Genomic DNA, 21,258 nt, shown 5'->3' on the forward strand with positions numbered 1-21,258 from the left:
CCTTCTATATCAATACCCAATTTTGTGAATATTTTGCCTTTTAAATTTTATTCTTTATTTTTAATTTAACTTTTAGTTTATTCATTACATATTATTTCTTTATATTTAAAATAACAATCTAAATAAGTATTCTTGCTCTACGATAAGAGGTTTACCTCAGCGTAGAGCAAAGCTAGTAACTTTATATATTCACCCATTATACTTTGTACACATTTCTTCTACTAGCAATAAAGTAAAAATTATTATTATTATTATTATATACGATTACTGATTTTATAAATATGATTTACAATGAAGTATAAAAGTAATCTATTTATGTCACTCTAGGCTTAGTATTTTTTCCAATATTTAGATAAATAATTCCAAAGAAAACGGACCATAACGTTTTGTTATATCGAATTAAACACAAGATAATACAAGAAAATAATTATGAATCAAATTAAATCAAATTGAAAAAAAAAATTAACGGCCATCTGTTATGGGCCGTTCGGCTCTGCGGGCCCCAGTGCTGTGCACCGCCTGCGCCTATGATTTTTACGGCACTGCGTCCGCCTGGACTTCCGGTCGTCGTCGGACACTCCGCACTTGTTCGATTTCGCGGAGGATCGGTGGTTTTTTTTTCCTTTTTATCTCGCACGTGTGCTCGGAGGCATATGAAACCGCGAGCGTATCGTTTAATACATCACAAAATAATAATTCGATATAAAAACAATATAAACACGTGAAACGAATGCGTACCGTTTCGATTTACTCCGTTACGCCCTCTCGTTACGCGGTCCGTTTGCACCGGTTCGTTCGTATTACACCCGGCGGCGTGCACGTATACATAATATTATTATTATTTTAAATTATTATACATTAAAAAATGTTTAAAAAAGTCTAGTGAATAAGTCTAACATTTGTTCCAAAATTTGCGATAGACGTAATTTTGAAGATATATTGAAAATACAAGGCCAGGGGAACCATAAGACTGGGTCGTTGATGCCAATGCCTATTAATGACCCGAAGTTTCTCCAAATCTATAGTTAGTTAGTTGTGAAATACGCGTGACAATTCGGTACCAGTACAATTTAATCGAACAAGCGGAAGAAAAAGTAACTATGGTATTACTGGAAGATTTCGTAGAAAATCGTAATCAACTTATTCAATTGTTTAAAAGAGTGATTCCACAATTAAAATTAGTGTCATCAAACACTAATCAATAATCTGAAAATATGAACCCTGCAAGTGTTTGCTATTCAGGGAAAACGTGTTTTAAAAGACATTGCAAATCCGATTCACCGGAACCAATAATAAATATCTTAAATTGTTCTCATTAAGATTCAAAACACCGTGTGTGGATAATTTGGCTCTTCAAATGACATAGTTTGATGCAACAGAAATTAAGCATGAACACATTGAGCAGACATTTAAGTCAAGGTAAAGCTTATCATTTGGCTGGTTTTCTATTACTCAGTAGTCTCTAGGAACAACAATTGTTATAAATGTATTTCACGAGCAACTCAGAGAATGAAATAAAAAGGCTTTTGTCTGTTACTCCTACTAATATCGATAAAAAAAAAATATTATACGATTTATAATTGGATTTACAAAAAATGATCAAAACAACAATAACCATATTTTTTTTATTTTCCTACAATAACCTAACCTAATGTTATGATCAGCATTTATTTTCACGGGCGAAAACGGATAATTTAGCTAGTACAACATATAGTTTATTTGATATAAATGATTGCAACGTTTTCTTACCGAATCTATATTCTCAGATTTGAACAAAACCGGAAAGCGGAGGGAAAAGAAGTCCAAGTGTTCAAAAGTTCACATCGTCTAGATATTACTCGGCACTGAAATATTATGTTTTCTATCGAATTAAGAAACTTTCTTAAAAAGTTATCACGGTGGTTTAGAATCATCGAGACTCGTGCCGTAACTCGACCACCACGCATCCACAATGTCGTTATCCTACATGGTTTCCATATTGTTTTTCGGCGGCGTTCCCGTGCAACATGTATACACACTTGTATAATGTTACACGGCGAACACAATATAGAACACGTAATAACGTAAAAGCACGAGGAGAAGACATTAGCTGCGTTGGCCGCCACGGATCGTTGAGCTCACCGCCGTCTCTGAGCTGCCGTTATCGCGATTCCTCGGGGGTTAACGTTTTATTCCCGTTTTACCGTTGCGTTTGCGTTTATATGTTTAAAATTTATATATAATAATAAATAGTAGTCGGTGCTCTCTCACGCTTTATCGTTTTCCGTAAAGGCGTTGGCGGTGGCGACCTGTATCCAATTAGAAGTAAGGATTCACCGTCGGTGCGTGTGATAATTCATTTCGCCCACTCTCTCACTCTTTCTCTCTCTTCCTTTGACACACACGCGCGTACCCCCCCTCCGTTCACGCTCAACCCTTCCGCACCCGTTTCGCATCCATACAAGGCGTCTCGTGTTGTTTTTCACTTGTGGCAGCCGCAGCAAAGACGTAATCTATATACGCGCACATACGTTAAGGACCTGAGGTTTTTATCGGTCTTTGGGGGACGGACCCAGGTACTATATATGCGTGCACGGAATGGATGCGGGATCGGTGGTGTTGCCGTAAGTGCTTACCGTTCGGTACTGCCGTGGTCCGATTTCATTGCCGATGAGTTTTTTGGTTTTTTAATATTTTTTCATCCGCCGTTTCTTAGGATAGTCTGCTAAACACTCAAGGCTCTCAGATTTACGGGACTGTCGTCGAGTTTATATCACCGTACCGCAGGGAAGGTTGGAAAAAACATTGCTCGCGTTTACCGTATATCGAATACCATTCGGCGCTGGAGTAGTTCGAAAACGTGACAGATAGCTTTCCGTAGCTTTAACTTAAAGTCTCGTGGAGTGCGCGTTCTTTGGAAATACAAATATGTCAACAAATATCTTTCTTTATAGTTCGACAACAAAAACTGTAGAACTTTAACCGTCTACATATATAATATGTATGTTATGTACATACTTGAATATTGTACACATATACCATCCTCTCCTCTCGGTTGTTTGTTCGGGTGAAATAATCCGATTTCAACCCTCACCCAATCCTCCAAGCTTTATAATTAACGAAATTTTTATGTAAAATTTAAATGTAATGTGCTCAATATTATATTATTTGTCACTTGTGTAACAGGTCAGTAATCAATTAATAGTGTTACATAAAAACAAAACAAATGTCTAGCATGAAAACTAACAGCTAAGAAATACATAATTAATCAAATTTAATAATTCAAAAAGGGAAATGTTATTAGAAACGAATGGAAGACAAGTTTATGCAAACAGACGCGATGTGCTATATATTATCCAAGACATGATAGGAAAGGAGGCCTGATTGAAAGGATGGAACTTTGAAATTGACTCTAAATAGTCCTCAGTTTCTGTATCATTAATATTAATGCCCCATAGAATTACTGAAAGTTAAATTTAACGCTTTTCAACCATAGAAGACTATCGGCAGAAGCACAATAATGTGATAAATCAAAACAACATATGTATACAAGTACTGGTTAACAGTTATGATAGTTCGATACTGTTCCTTTCGGACGTTTTATTCTCGGACAGTTTGTAAAATGTACGTATTCTATGGCCCTCGATGTCTTAACTGCCTTCCGATAAACTTCATTAGTTATCAAGCAATGTACAACGAATTGCATTGGTCTTATGAGTACGGAGTAGATAAGAACAATAAAGATACGATCTTACGTGTAAGCTAATTAAAAATTAGTAAAAACACTCTTATCGGTATTAGTGTTCTTGATTTAATGTAGGTAATACCCGGGTATCTGTTTATTACCCGATTTTGTGGGTAGTCAACGTTTTCGGGTATTGGGTACCCATTATCCAACATTTTCGGATACATCGAGTTTTTGATATACGTAAACGATTTAATAATAATATATTTATATTATAGTAAAATAATTTTTCAAATATAACATTTATTATAATGTTAAAAATTAACTGTTGAGGTTTGTATCATAAATAAAAAATGTTTACGTTAACATTGAACGATTAAAATCCGAACTATTTGGAATAAAAGGCTACATTTTAACTGTTATCTAGATGGTAATGAGTATGTAAACCATAACGGGTACCCGAAATTTTGTGAATCGGGTAATACCTGTAAAACCAGGGTACCCGGGATACTCGGGTATCAAGGCCAATAGTTACGTGTAGTTTTTAAAAGGTTATTAAATTTGGGGGTAGTTCCGGATTCGATTCGATATAGGCAGGGAGCCAACTTCAAGTCCATGAGCTTGGCATACATTTAAAAGTTTTACAATAATAAAACTGAAAAAAAAATTAAATCAAGAAACAACACTATTCGACCATCATAACAAAATAACAATTATACTAAATTTTTATTATAACAGTAGTTTTATTTTTTAATATCATAAAAAAATTATCGTTAGCAATCACTATAAAAAAAACGTAGGGCAGTAAAAGTAAAAAAACTCCACATTTAAGAAAAACTGAAAAATGTTAATTTAATTTAAAAAAATAAGGTACTCATAAACACTCGGTAAAATACTATAATATTGTAATATCAATATGTAATACAATATATACAGACAATTATATATAGGTATAATATTATATTATATATTGTACTACATAATGTAATATTTTAGAAAAAAAGTAGCATCTTAAAATGAAAGGTTTAGAGATTTAGAGGAAAAAAACTCTGTGAAGAAAGAATAAAACCAAAACATGACAAATCATTAAATAATAATTTATTTAACTAAACACTAATATTAACATCATAGAAATATAAAATTTCTGCACAGAAAAAATGTGATATAGTAAAAATTAAGAAAATATAAAAAAAGAAAAAACTTGGTAATATGAAAAAATAAATATGTCATAAAAATGGTAAAAAAGAAGAAAAACCCAATAGAAGGGTAAAAAACCAAAAAAATTAACAAATTAAATTAGGTAGTTGAAAAAAGTAGTACCATGCAACAAAAGGTACAAACAATTTTATAAAAAAAATCTAAAAAATATGTAAAAATAATGTAAAAATGTATAAAATGTATAAAAATGAATAAAAATGTATAAAATTAAAAGAAAGGACCAGCTAGTCTCGGTGTTGAAATAAATTTCGGGTTTAATTTCACCCCCGAGACTACCGGTTGGACTTGTCCGTCCATGTCGCTGGAAAATAAAAAAAATAAATAAACAGTACAATTTATGAATCTTTTGATGAAAAAAAAAAAATGCCCTCAATCACGATGTCTTCAATCTACTGCCGATTAAACATATGAATACGCATATGGTTTCTGTGGCGTTACTACTGACTTTTCATCTTTTAGTTGATAGGTATAAAAATCAATGTTTTTTCTTTTAGATATTTTATAACAGCTCGAATAAATATACGAGTAGCTGTGTTGGTATTTAATTTTAACGCATTTAATGTACTTTTGCATGTAAATTCGGTAGTAGGTTCGATTATTTGTTTGATATTTATGCATAATGAATTAAAATCTTTTATTTTTGTTTTTATAAAATTTGTGGTGGTTTTTTTTTCAGTACTTGCGGTTTTGTCCATATTTTCGTCTAAGTCAACGTCATTATCTTAAGATAATGAGGCATATCGATTAACGGTTGCGTATTTTTCATTGGATTTGATTTTTAATGATTTTGCTGTTGGGGAAACATTTGGAGATGTTTTAGAAAGTTTATGTTTCTTAGGGGAGGTCACTTCAGTCCTATTGAAATTAAAAATGTTATCATCCGTTGATTTTTGATTTTTTTCATTAATAATATTTTTGCAATTATTCGGGTGACTTGGATTGTATACAGTTTTTTGATTTATTATTTTTATCGGTGGCACAGTTTTATTCATGTTCATTATGAATTAGTTTATTTTAATTTCATTTAATTAAAATAGCGATAGTGATAGATTGCAGTGGCACAATGGCACGCCAAAATTGCGTTTTGAGATAACGGTAATGACGTGATTAGAATATCTTGGAAATTTATTAGCTGGTAAATAATTATGTACTTATGTTTTTTCGATTTCCGAAGGGCTTTGTCCCTTTAAAGTGAAAAAAAATATTATGGCTTGTTAGAATGTGAAAAACTGAATTTATTGACATAAAGTTGTGACAAATATAGCGATTTTATAGTATATAAGAATCGATTCACACTGAACGGTACACAGATGTACACATGTTGAGTACAGTTCGAACTGTGATTTCCACATTTAAAATTATTTTAATTTATTTAAACTAATTTTAAAATATCTCACCCATTTTTATGGAATATAAATAATTTTTAATCACTGTATTTTCACAAAAAACATAATTGTCAAGTTATAATATCTTTCGGATAAAAGCAATAAAAATAAAAAAAAAACCATTTTGTAATAATATATTGTGTATTTGTAATTTAAAAAATAATCTTAGCTTACTAATTAATAATATGTGACGGTTCTATACAGGACAAAAAGAAAAAACTTTTTTTTTACCATTACCTTTGAAAGTTTTCATTTTTTAATAATAAATTTCTTTTTAAACTTCTTTTTTAGTTAGAAAGATATATATGATAATTTTTAATTACAGACAATATTAATTATCATATTGTTATATATAGTACATAAATTGTACTGATTATAATATTTTGATGTACAATAAAACGAAAAACGCAAGGCGTAATACACATCATATGGCGCATTCGCTTGTACGCAATAATAACATATAGTGATACAGAAATTCGAATGTCCAACTTAAACAGCAATGTACGTGTTTAACGCCGTCAAAAGCCACTCTAGGTTTCTACATAGCCACTTTAAGATAGCTACTATGCGACAAGGCTTAAGTATATTTGTAAGACTGGTTGAAAGTGCTTCATCTAGGTAATTGCATAATATTGTGTTTAGTGTTTAGGGAACGCGTCGAACTTACAATAACAGGTGATCGACCTTTCCCGGATCGTAATTATTAGCTTAAACAGTTTGTATCTCAACCCCTATTGATCTACTAGACCGACAATAATAATACTATTAAATTAACATTAACCTTTCGAGTCTTCGAAGTCGAACTTGCAAATATTTTCACCGTTTACACGGTTTCCTGGTATAATAGTAAATATTGTTATTTCTCCTTCGAGCACGAGGAAAAATCTAAAATAAAAAAGAAACGTCTAAATTATTTTCCATACGAAATCGAACATTTTGGTCGATTATAAATAAGTAGGTTTTTTTTTTTTTTATCCACAGTGGTATAATACGTCATTAATTATTGAAGTGCTTATACGAGTACGCCGCGAAACGGCTCGTAAATCACGTGTAGAATTATAACGAAATCAGGTGCGTGTTCACGCGAGTGTGCTTTTTTCTCGACTTGTTTTTTACCCATTGTTATTTTTTCCTCTCTCTTTTATTCCGATTCCGCAAAAGCCGTTCCGAATTCCGCCTATTGTTGGCGGCGGCACACGTGTCTATACCGTTACACACCGCATTGTAGGTTAATCAAAACGGGGTTTTTAAATGCACACATACGTATCGAAAACCCGAACCACCTCCGGTGCTCGTGCCCATACCGGTGATCCAGGACACGGGCGCGAGGGTTTGCGTTGAAGCAACGTCAAGAGTCTGCGAGTGCGGAACACTACGTGCGAAAGGAAATCATTATCATCGTCTCTCCTCGTCCTCGTAAAATATTTTTATTTCGTAGCTTAATACAGTTATGTAAAGCGTACCGTGAACGACAACTGCAGCACGTTACTGTATTGTGTAGGCATAGTAGTGTAGTAGTGTATACTCGAAGCCGACTGCAGCAGTGTGATTTCAATTTTTTTTTTTAATACGCGAACGGTACAGCTCACTGTAATTTATATCATATATATATATATATGTGTGTGTGTGTATGTGTGTGTGTGTGCACTATTTGAATATTTTAATCACAGTTGTAATTAAAATAAAATACGATTTTATTTTACGTACCTGTGTCCCGTGATTTATGCGAATATGCGATTCAATATCGAACTAGAGCGTAGGCGATTGAGTTAAAATAAAAATAAAAGAAAATTTTGTGTCGGTCGATCACGTTTTCAGGATGAATCGCTAATATTGAATGAATAACTGGACTATCAATATATACTAACTCGACATAGGTATAGTCTTCAACGTATATATATATGTGTACACGTAATTAGTCCAAGTGGCCCGTGGATTTAATTTAAGCGAGTTCAAAATAGGAATATTCGTAAATATATGTTACTGTTGTTAAGTTTGTTTTTGTGATTGATAAACTGTCGGTTGAACTTCTTCGATCGTTTTTTTATTCTGTTTATCTTATTTTACTCCGAGTAAAATACATATAATGCATACCAAAATGTATGGTTTAATCGTATTATGGAAACTATTTCAAATTTTTGCGCGATTTTAAATTGTACCCATATTGAGCAGGTATGTACGAGGAATAAAAAACGACCAGATTTTCATCCAAACTGAGTTTGGTATTTTTAAAGTTTACTAGCCATCATACACGTGTATAAGGGGAATTTCGGGGACTTAAGCACCCTTCTAAATAGGCTGAAAACATAATTTTATATTTATTTTGATAAAACACTTTTATGTGTACGTAATATTATCCTGTTAAGTTCTTATATTCCTTTGAATAAATTTGGTGATTATAGAGTTGGGTTTTTTGTAGCTTTATTTCATTTTTCGGAAGGTTAAAATAAATAAATAATAAACATACGAGTATATCATTACTGTCTTATTTTTTGAAACGAGTTGTTATACTTCAGACTCATCATACACGAACTTGGTCGCACAGTGGACATGATGCAATTAATATATTACATTGTATTGGTAACTGCAGGAAACTTCACAAATTCACTACCCATCGTTGGCAATATTTGCCGAAATATTTGCCCAGCAAAAGTAAAAAAAAAACATGCCCGTCAATTTCAGTTGTATCAGTTCCTTCGTACTGTACAGACGTGCATGTATGGTGTAATCTGTGTGTCTCTTATCTTAATTAATAATTGCGTATTCCAATTATTTACTATACAATGTTGTGCAATGTATGTAACGACGATATTTACGAGGATGATGAGCTGCAATGTTCTACATGCAATGAATTTTTTCACTTTGGATGTGCGGTGTTAAGAGAATCGATTTTTCGGAAAATGTCAAAAACGGCTAAACAAAAATGGTGCTGTGCTAAATGCAAATTCTCAATTGATTCTAAAACAAAATCACCTACTGTGAACGTTAAGAAGGGAAATGAAGCAAGTGTTTTATCAAATGAATCATTCAATAATTTAACGGACTCTGTTAAATATATGAGTGATAAATTTGACTCGTTTGGAGAGCAACTACAAGAACTTCTTAAATCTATGAAAGACATGAGGGAAGAAAACAGAATTTTAAAAGTTCAAAATAATAATTTACGTAACGATTTAAATGTACTATCGAATAAATTGAATATACTTGAACAAAAGTCACTAGATAATTTCGTTGAAATTGTAAACGTACCGGAAATAATAAATGAGGATTGTAAAAATACAGTTAAAAAAATTGCAAAATTATTGAACGTGGAAATTGAGGTTGTCAATGCTTATCGTGTCCAATCAAAATTCAATACCAGATCAAAGAAAATCGTAGCTGAACTAACATCGAAACAAGTCAAAAAAGATCTGATGGAATCATCTAGGAAAATCAAACCAACAGGTAATAGTTTGGAAGCAAGTTGGAAAAATGAAGCTATTTATATTAATGATAATTTAACGCAATTCAATAGAAATTTATTTTATAAAACTAAAATATTTGCACGTGATTCAGGGTATAAATTTGTCTGGTTCAGAGACTATAAACTATTTATTAAAAAAACCGAACTTACAAAAGCTATAGTTGTTGAGAATGAGTTATCTTTAACTAAGTTAACTTAATACCTAATTTCTATTTGTATTTATATTACTATTAGTTTTAACTTTTTACTCTTATGGAAAGCGTCTGTAAGGGATATTTGAATTACAGAACAAATTACTATGAATCTTTTTCTGAATTTGTATATATTAATAATAATGTGTGTAATAATTATTTAAATATAATATGTTGTAATATTAGGAGTATAAACGCACACTTTGATGAGCTTCTATTGTTTCTGGAAAATGATGCAAAATATAGGGACATTGATATAATTGTACTTACAGAAACTTGGCATAATATTCAATCATGTAATTATGTTTTAGATAGCTATAGTTTGTATTTTTCTTCTATAAAAAGAAATCAAAATGATGGTGTTATGGTATTTGCAAAAAAATACTTAAGTGTAGAGTTTTTTGAGTATGATTTCGTAGATTCTAATATAGTAAAACTCTATATATCTAATATCAAAGTGCCAATTAATTTAATATGTATCTATAGGTCTCCCAGTACTGATAGCGATTACTTTATAAACTCATTAGGAAAAGTAATAGATGGTTTAAATGCTAACAATGAATTAATCGTAATAACTGGTGATATGAATGTCAATATAATAGGTGTACATGAATATAATAATAAATATCTTAATATGTTATCCGAAAATGCATTTATCTCTTTTATAAACGTCTATACCAGATTGCCAAAGAGTGTTAATCATTCTTGTTTAGACCACATTTTTATTAATGGTAATGATAATGTTACAAGTAAAATTAATGCTGGTGTAATACTCACTGATATAACAGATCACTGTACGGTTTGTGTTTCAATTCCAAGTAATGCTAAATTTGATAATAATCGAAAAATGTTTAATAAAATTGATTATAAATCAATTACGTCAATATTAACCAATGAAAATTGGACCGTAGTATATGATGCCCATAATGATGTCAATCACTGTTATAATGTTTTTGATAATATAATTAAAAATGCAATTGATAAATCAACTACTCGTATAATATTGAGATCAAAGAACGTACGTTTAAAAGAATGGATGACTAATGGATTATTAACCTCAGCCCGTCGCAAACAATTTCTTTCAATGAAATGCAAAAAACATCCAAATAATTTAACGTTAGCTTTGTATTATAAAAAATATAAAAATAATCTCACAAAAACTATAAGGCTAGCTAAAAATAATTTTTATGAACAAAAATTTAAAAATGCAAGTTCTAATCCAAAATCGACATGGAATCTAATAAACGAAGTTACAGGTTCTAAATTAAGGTTTAATGATGACATTGTGAAACTAAAAAATAATGATTGTGAAGTAAATGTGAAAAATAATCCAATAACTGCATCTAATATGTTTAATAATTTTTTTATAAATATCGTTCAGAACAATATAAAAAAAAACAATCAATTCAGTAAATAGTCATGTTCCTTATAATGTTTCTTTTAATGATGTGTTTCAAAAAAAATCGAATCGTCTGACATACTTAATATTATTAATAGCTTTAAAGACGATACAGCAAGTGGTTTGGATAAAGTGTCCGTAAAAATGTTAAAATGTATTAGTAAATTGGTAGTGGATCCTCTTGTTTATATATATAACTTAAGTATTGAACAAAGTATTTTTCCTGATGCCTTAAAAGTAGCTGATGTTAAACCTTTGTTTAAAAATGGTGATAAATCGAATATGAGCAACTATAGGCCAATATCCATGTTGAGCAATTTTTCTAAGATATTTGAAAAAATTATCAAAGCCAGACTGATTGAGTTCTTAGAAAAAAATAACTTATTATCAAAAAACCAGTATGGCTTTAGACCTGGGTTAAGTACTGAGAATGCTCTCTATAAAGTCACTCAATTTTTATACAGTAATCTAGATAATAGCAATAAAACATTAGCAATATTTTTAGACATAGCCAAGGCTTTTGATACAGTGAATCATCAAATCTTATTAAACATACTACCTAGCTTTGGAATTAATAATTCGAGCCTAAACTGGTTTAAAAGCTATTTGCATAATAGAAAACAGTCAGTGAAAATTAATGAAGTAAATGGTAACACATATGGAATTAAAAATGGTGTACCTCAAGGTAGTGTTCTTGGACCCATTCTATTTATAATATATATTAACGAAATTTGTAATATTAATTTTGATGGGTCGATAGTTACTTATGCTGATGACACTTGTCTTCTGTTCTCACACAAAACATGGGATGGGGTATATGAGAAAGCCTGCAGAGGTTTCAATCAGATAATAAACTTTTTAAACAATAGAAATCTATCTCTAAATGTTGATAAAACTGTGTTTATGCCATTTTCAATTAATAAAACAGATTGTAACTTCAATACTATAGCAGTACATGGCTGCGTCAATAATAAAATATGTAATCAGGAAAACTGCAAAATAATTAAAATAGTTGGAAAAATTCGATATTTGGGTGTTATATTTGATAACAATTTAAAATGGAATTTTCATATTAATAATTTATTAGGAAAGCTACGTTTTATTACATTTAAATTGATCAAACTCAAAAGCTTGGTACCTAAACAAACAATGAAAATAGTATATTTTGCATTATATCAATCAAATTTCCAATATGGTCTACTGGTATGGGGTGGCCTTCGGGATAACATATTAAATGCACTAGTAGTTAATCAAAATAATATAGTCAGAATTTGCCTAAATAAATTCACTATAGAAGGATCTACGAAAGTTAACTATAGAGAACTTGGTGTTTTGCCAATAAGGTTATTGTATAAAAAAATTGCTATTATGTACTTGGTTAAGAAATTTAACTTAGATAAATTTCATAAAGAATTAAGCAATAAAAGAGAATTGAGGAATTTTGACTTGACTGTTAATTATACAAATAAATCTTTTGGTCAATGTTTTATAGATTATCTTGGACCAACGTTTTTCAATTCTATGCCTTTTGAATTTAAAAAAAAAATACTTGGGGATGAAAGGATTAATATTAAAGGCTTGGTATATAAATATCTATTTCTTGAGTTAAATAATGAGTTGCTATAATTTTATTTTATATCTAAGCTTTATAATTTTAATCTATGAGATTTTATTTGTGTATCTTAGACTAATACGTTTATTTTATTTTATTTTATATCTCTTTCTTTATCATGTACATTTTCTGGATAAAATGTCTAATCTATATTTGTATATTTAGTTTTATAGTACTTAGAACTTATACTTTATATCTTGTAAATTCTATAATATTATAAAAATTGTATTATATTATATTATATAACAACTCTCTTTCTCCAACACAAGCTTTGCTTAAAGGAGAAAGATAATCGAAAATGTTAATCAATAATTATGTATGTATTTTTGTCTTTTTCGTTTAAAAAAAAAAAAAAAAAAAAAAAAAAAAATACCAAAACAACATGTGTTTAATAACAATTTTTAGTTCATGGATTAGCCTTGAACATAACGTGGAACAAGAATGACGCTGCTATTATTGCATCGGCTGTTTGAGCGATTCTGGGTTTAGAAACGAAAAAAGCCTCCAGAAAAGGGTATCTGGTTCATCGTAGCCTTTTAGCGAATCGGAAATATACCATAGCGGTAACGATTTGATGACCGATCTTAAACGCGATGACATCGGTCGGTCGGGAGAAACGAGTAATGAGAATATGTAGATACATAGATCGACAACATTTGATCGGAACTGTAATTACATTGTCAACACGTCCCGGATCAGAAGGGAAAGAAAAATTCGCTGATGACGACTTTCGGAATTATTTCTTACTCTTGTCACTAACATTGTCGGCAACACACGTTTGCGACAAGTGTTTCTTTGGTTTACTGCTGCGGATGGTCGAAAAGGATTCGTCGGGTAGTCTCGCGTACCGGACACCGATAACCATCGTATTAACATACAGTACGATGCCGTATAATATTCCGTACGATCGTAATTTTTACTGGCTGTAACAATATTGCGGCCGTTTCACCTTTTTTTTAACCTTCGAAAAAACGTAATATGATCGCGCTCCGCCGAAATGTATTGTGAACATACGCGATTCTATCGGGTTATTTTATAATATGTATCGGGAAAAATAATAAAATAAATAAAATAATAAAAAACACGACAAAAGTGTAATTTGAAGCTCTTCGCTTGTTACCCGAAAACTGTTAAAAAGACGACATAGGTTTTTATTTTACGGGGGGCAATTGTGTTGCACAGCGATTTGCGCTGTACTCTGTTAACCGATCGGATTATTATTATTGTTAGTGCTTTTTTTTTTTTCGTCAAACGTATTTCGTGCAACGTGTATTACTCATAGTGACGTACACACTATATTATACAAAATATTATCTACACGAGAAGGGCTTTATATCAATTGCACCGAAAATTGCAGATAAAGAAAGAAAAATTATGGGATGGAAAAAACGTATACATCTATTGCGCAAGTATAAAAAGGGTATAATTTATAGGTATATATCTATTGTACCGATCGATATTCGAGATTTTGCGATTACCTCATTAATACATATATTGATGAAAATTAAACTTTTCCCAGTATTTTTGGTCATCGTGTAACTTATCAGACGAAAGAACAACAAATGCCTGTGAGGCATTTCACTCAGAGTTTGGGAAATATTTTTATTCACCCCATCCAAATATTTTAGTTTTTTATGGTTTTAAAAATAATGTAACGCAACAATCATAATACGTGTTCTCTTAGTTATCATAAATAGAACAAACTCTAAATGTATGACAAAAAAATAAATAGTAAAATAGACATAACTAATTTTAATATTAGACCTAAGAACTTTTCAAAATGTGTAGGATTAGTTTAAATATATATATATATTTATATATATTTATATATATATATATATTTTATAATATATATATTTATGTATAAATACCAAGTATGTAAAATGATAAGTTTGATTTTAATTTTTAGCCATTATGATTTTTCCTTGTAGTGTATAGTTGTTATACCGCCGCAATAGATGTAGGTATACCTTTTAAATATATATTTTTTATATCGGCTCAATAGATGTATACCTTTAATATACTATTTTTATAACGACGCAATAGATGTATGACAAAAGATGTCCCAAATTAGGCGCAATTGACAAATACCGGCGAGAAGAAGTTCGGTCAACGCGTTACGCATATTTAACCGCTGTACTTTATTAACAGTTTTCGACTAGCTAACGTTTTACAACTGATTTGCGACAGTATAAAACTACATGCAATATTGCATACGAACGTCACCTAGGAGTATAGGACGGGGTAATAGCGTATCTTCAACGGCTAATCATGGGTGAAGGACGGAGGGTGAAAAAAAAACACAGTTTACAAACGGCTCGGCGGTGAATCGCCGATGACAAACTAATCCCTTCGGTTTCCCCCGCACTCTTGTGAACATGAATACAGTGTAATATCATATTTTCTGTATCGCGCAAACCGCACTGCACAACAACCGTGTCAGTTGAACTGATACACACATGAAGTAATATTTAACGTTATTTGAACTCCGTCCTGGTACTGTGTAGTATGACCTATATAACGGTCTCGCGCTAAAATATTTCACGCACGATAAGTACGCGGAATGCTTTTCCAAACTTTTACGCCGATATTTAGATGAAAATATTTATTAAAATAATCAAAAAGTTTCGAAAAATTGCTCTGAAAACTTTTTAATTGTAAATTTCACAAAGTGAATTTCTTATCACGCTTTAGCGATGAATTCAGAGAATCGAAAAAAAGTTACAAAAGCAATAAAACTTGTATCACGGTTATTACCTTCAATTATGGTTCAAAACGTCCATAATATTTAACTTTCAATTCGATAACGTTTTTGCATTACTTATGTATACTTCTTTCCACCGCACCGCATAAATATTTCATTTGTTTTCCATACGAATCAGGTGTATTACGATTATGGGATTTTGAAGAAAAAGAAAAAAAAGTCTACAACTATCCAATAATAAAAACGTAGCGCAAATGACTGTTAAACTCTAGTAATAATATTAGCGTGTAATATATTTATCATGATAACCGAACAGAAAAATTACAGTTATCATTAAATAGCTGCAAATTATCACGGCACAAGAATGGAAGAAAAAAATAAAATTACGTCTTGACAACCGAATTTCGTGTGCAGTTTTCTTACAACACGTCTGACTTTTGTCCGCGGTTTTTCGGCAATGGTTCCGAGTCCGTCATAATAACTGTTGAAATGTTATTGTGTTACTTCAATCTGTTTGGTGACATAACATAAACTACATAATATACATGGTTGTGTCTAAGTATCATCGTTTGTTGGTACCTAATCTGTAAGTATAGCACATGTTAATATAAGTTATATCTATACTGCGACGGGTGATCGTTCGATAATGGATAATTTCGAAACTGTTAAAATATCGAGTGACAAAAATAAACAATTGTTATAGAGATGGGTAAGTATTTTCTTTCTGAACATTTTCAAACGGTCATGTAAAAATGTGGTCGCATTAAAATATTAAAAACAAAATTTGGATAATTGTACCCATTCGTTCACGTATTATGAAATCGCATACTATGATATATAATTAATTATTATCCAATACATACGAATAGTACCTAAATTAAAGTATTTTAATTTCATTATTAGCCAACTAAAAATATTCATATTATTAACATACCGCATTTCATATAAATAACAGTTATCAATCTGTAATAGTGGGACGAAAAATGTGTAATTTTCAATAATTAACTCATCTTTAGAAATTCGCTTAAAATTTGAAACCGTTGTTGAGAAGCTATGGATGTAACTTAGATGTGTGAGCAAAACCATGCACGCAACTCGGACAAGATATCATTTTTGGACGCGATCCGAATACGCTGTATTAAATGTAGACGGTTGGACATAAATTATACTAATTTTAATTTCATTACCGTCCGAATATGGGATTGTGCCAAACCAACGCAATTAAAAACAATCGAACAACTTTTTATTGATTTCTTGTCCGTATGATCACGAATGAATTTAAGTTTATTAATTTTTAATAAAAAAAAAAAAAATTTCCATAACCATTTGAACATCAAAAATAAATATGAAATAAAAGGATAAATTAAAAAAAAAAAAAAATATTACCTTGGTCTAGTCTATATATTACATAATATAATATATCTATAGTCCTCGTGCATGTTTTCCAAAACTGTTTTAAACAAAAGGAATTGTTTTTTTTTTTCGCTCAGCAACAGTATTTCTATTAAGTCGACATATTTTTGTTTATTCTTCACATACACACTTGCGTTATCCTTTATTGTTATTACGCGCACCGTACACACACACACACACACACATTCACGCGCGTGCGTTGTTTTACAAAGTCAATGATTACAATATCAGACGAATTTCATGGAATACGCGCACAAGAGAACTTATTATGTTCTATATTATTATTATTATTAGTGCAGGCAGGACTGTATTATATGTACCTTTTCCTCCCCGGGCTGATACAATTTGTTCTGCGCTCGAGTCCTTTCAGGAATTTCGGCGGCGGCGGCGACGACGACGACGACCTCGATTCTAGTGCTTTTTCACGGATAACGACCCTTTCTCTTTGCTGTTACTACAGCACCCGACAGCCCTGCGACTAGATGACATCGTTTGCAGGCTTCCGTTTTTTTTTTTTTTTTATTGCGCCCGTGTCGCTTGGAGTGCGCGTCGTACACCATATAACGTATTGCTGTTATTTCTTCGTAAATTAACGCACGTCAGAAACCATTCGGTCACGAGCAAAGTAGTTACAGCCAAATCCGCCATACTCAACTTTGCTCCTGTGTGCAATAGAATACATTATATTTTTCGTAAGATATTAAATATTTGCTCATCTTATATTGCATTACGTTATCCTCTTTATAGTTGGTCGAATCACTTTTAAGTGGTTTTTTTTTTTTTTTTATTATATCTGCGCTATTAACTTTTCATAAATTATATTTTAATAATAATAATAATAATAATAAAAACTTTCAATATTTATACTGAAAAGTACCTAAAATATAATTTTTAGGTCTCAGTCAAAAAACAATTTGTGGTTTGTGGAAAGAAAGAAATTATTTTATGTACGGTTTAAGAATCTATTTTTAAATATATTTCTAGTTCGTTGATAATGATTTATGTGTAAATACGAGGTCCGATTGTTTTGATCAATAGCAATAATGTACAAAAAATATTTTTCACTGTAAATCTTTTAATATTCTATTTGTATTTAATCCCTAAAAATGCTATGAAAAAATTAAAAAAATTGTATTTATATGAGAAAGTACCGAAATTTACAATAAAATAAACATCATCAATTTAAGTATAATTTCTAGTTACCGACTAATGTTTACAGAAGTCAACCACAGAAAAAAAAATGGAAATTAATTTCAATTCCAAACGCTCTATAGCTATTAAATAGATTACTCCCGACGTAAATCATATTTTCATGAACGCACAAAACCTGTTTTAAATAACAGACTATTAAGCGATTTGCACATATATAATATGACTTTTTTTCCGACCATATTAACTGTGCCTATACAAATTCGGAATATACACGCACGTTGCAAATAATCTCAGTGCAAGAGTGGAATAATTATTTCAAAATCTGCGTTTGTTATATTATTCGCTGAAGAATATAGTGATAGTATTTTAATAAATAAATCTAGCGGCCACGTGAATTCAGTGCTTTTTTAGAAGTAAAACTTTTTTTTTTCTTTTCCTTTTTTTTTAAAGTTTTTCAATTTCAGCTTACTGACGTAATATTATTTTTTTCCCCTTTCATATTGAAAACAAATTCCTATGCACACGACCGAGTTCTTAGAAATCCCCCCTCCACGACGTATACGTGGTATGTGCGATGTGGTTAAATATAAATCGGAAACGTGAAATGCGTGTTCGCACACGATATTTGAATTATGCGGCCAAAGGTCATAAATACGTCATTTGCGGGATAATATTCACGGCACCGCTCGTATTTATTTTCTTGCGATCAACCTGACTCAGCAGGCGAATACATTTATGCGTGATAAAGAGGAGGAGCTGGTTCGTGCGTGTGTGTTTATGTATTCGTGAGAGAGTGACTAAGAGGCCGGGATAGAAAATCCGAGTAGTTAATTCGGGAGAGAATGATTTATTCAAAATCTTGTGAAAATCACTGTTTCCGTAAGTGCACATGGATATAAGAGCGTTTCGTCTCGAACGAGTGTATTTATCGTAATGCGATTATAAACGGCAGGTGTTGATAACGAACGACATAATAACGTCCTCGACGTTTTATTAAAACGTGCGAAAACCGAATTCTATACTTTGACGATGCACCCGATATGTACATTGCGTAGTGCTTTTGAAACGTCGGGCGAACTCGTCTTTATGGAGTATATTACAATATTATACGTATCCTTTGTTATTTCCAATACACGTTCGCACCGGATCGAATTTTCGTATTACGCACGTTCACGCTCGTGCGTCAAAAAATTATTGCGTACAATATTGGAACGATTTCGTTGCGCCTGTCAATGCGAAAGTTATATGAAGTTTCCGCAGTGAATATTATTAAAACATTAATTTTTATCATCGTTCGCTGAACATCCTAACAATACGAGTATACACGCCACCGTTGTTTCTCAGACGTTCCGTTTTGGAGAATATTTCGTGTCTCACGTCCACGCCGATTTTCAAGTATAGAAATATACGTATTTGTGTACCAATTTTGTTTAATCGTCTCGCATCTTCAACTCTGCGCGCATTATATTTATTGTATTACAGTACAGACGAAAAGAAAAATGTGGACAAATACCGAAAAAAAAGTATTTGTTTCCTGCTTGTACACAAATGCTTGTGATTAAGGACTCACGCCCTTATACGTATATATTAAATAAATAATGAAGAAAAGAAAACGTAAGTAAATAGAAACGCGTTAAAACTATTTAATCCCTTCAAAACGAGAATCATTTATACCGGAACGAAGCAAAAACAATGCACTTCAAGACGTTGGCAGAAAAACATGCACACTCAATGCGCGTACAAGTTACCAGGGCGTGGTAGATTATAACTTAAAATATTTCTGTGATAGCGTACATTGGCGCATGTGAATCACGTCCAAAAATGAAATATTTCGTAAGAGTTCCACGCGCGGTTAGGTAAATTCAATTATAAGGCTATCCGTGCGCACAAAATAGCACGTTAAACAAAATAAAATATTTCTTAGATAACCGAAATGTAAAAACGTCTAGGCCCAAAACTGTTTCGACCTTTAAAAAAAAATTAGCGTATCCGATATCCGATGTATCAATTTCGTTTATTCGGTCATTTTTGAGACGCAGCGATTGGCATTTGAGTTTAGTAAATGTACTCGTATATACGGTATTTATTTGTTCTTCGTGGTCTCCATATATATTGAATAGACTTGTTAATACGTATACGCCCAGTTATATATGTATAAATATATATTCACGGTCCGACGTTCTTTTAGTTTCTTCAAACACCCGTGGTGCTCAAACACGACGAAATAAAGGCTCTTTAGCGCGTAAACTATCATACCCCGTCCGGGGATCGTTACTTTATTAAAATCCATTAAGTTTCCCAAGCAACGTCAAACTGTGCGCAACGCAATGTACACCACTGCCGTTAAAGCAAACCCACCCTTCGACTCAAGCACCGTCGTCGTATAACGCGGTAGTCGTACGCAACGGAGAATTTATTAGTTTTTCAATATCGTATGATTCCGCCACTCGCTGAAGCCTGCCCCTGACGCGCTCGTGCTCAGACGAGCTAGGCGCAGATTGCCAACAGGTTATTCGAGACGGCACAGTGTCACAGTGGTCAATTTGAAAACAATATATTCAAAGTTGAAATTATACTACAGAACACCACTGGATAGTCCCATATTCTGTTTCTACGGCAACGTCGATACCCGTATGTATTAAAATATTATTTTTAAAAACATTTTTTATATTTGATAGAAAACTATTTACAGTAGAAAAAATTGTCGGATTAATCTATTCTTGTACCCGATAAATTTAACATCGCTATAATTTAGGAACGCATATAATATTCCACATATTATTGAACTACTAATACGTAGAATTTATAATATTACATAAAAATCACCTCATAACTTGTACTTTTCTATGTTTAAAATATTGAGACGTACTTGTTAGTGCCTAATATAATATGTTGCGCATTATTAAAATAAGGATTTGATACATCATACGGAAATAACCTTGTACTTTCAATATTTTTAAATATATAAACTATCGAGAAAAACATAATGTATATGGGCAAGCGTGATCTTTACATAAATGCACCATGCACCTGCAATAAAGACGTTTAATGGAACAC

At 31.7% G+C, this 21,258-nt stretch overlaps 1 protein-coding gene across 1 annotated transcript; it reads left to right on the top strand.

The window, feature by feature from the left end:
• The first annotated feature begins 9,050 nt into the window (after window positions 1-9,050).
• LOC112694193 (E3 ubiquitin-protein ligase TRAIP-like) lies at window positions 9,051-9,929 on the top strand. Its single transcript, XM_025569590.1, has one exon. It carries the CDS (start codon window positions 9,051-9,053, stop codon window positions 9,927-9,929), a length of 879 nt encoding a protein of 292 aa, XP_025425375.1.
• Window positions 9,930-21,258: the final 11,329 nt, after the last annotated feature.

The sequence above is a fragment of the Sipha flava genome, unplaced genomic scaffold (assembly GCF_003268045.1).
Source record: "Sipha flava isolate LNK unplaced genomic scaffold, YSA_version1 124_pilon_pilon, whole genome shotgun sequence".
NCBI classification, from domain to species: Eukaryota; Metazoa; Arthropoda; class Insecta; order Hemiptera; family Aphididae; genus Sipha; species Sipha flava.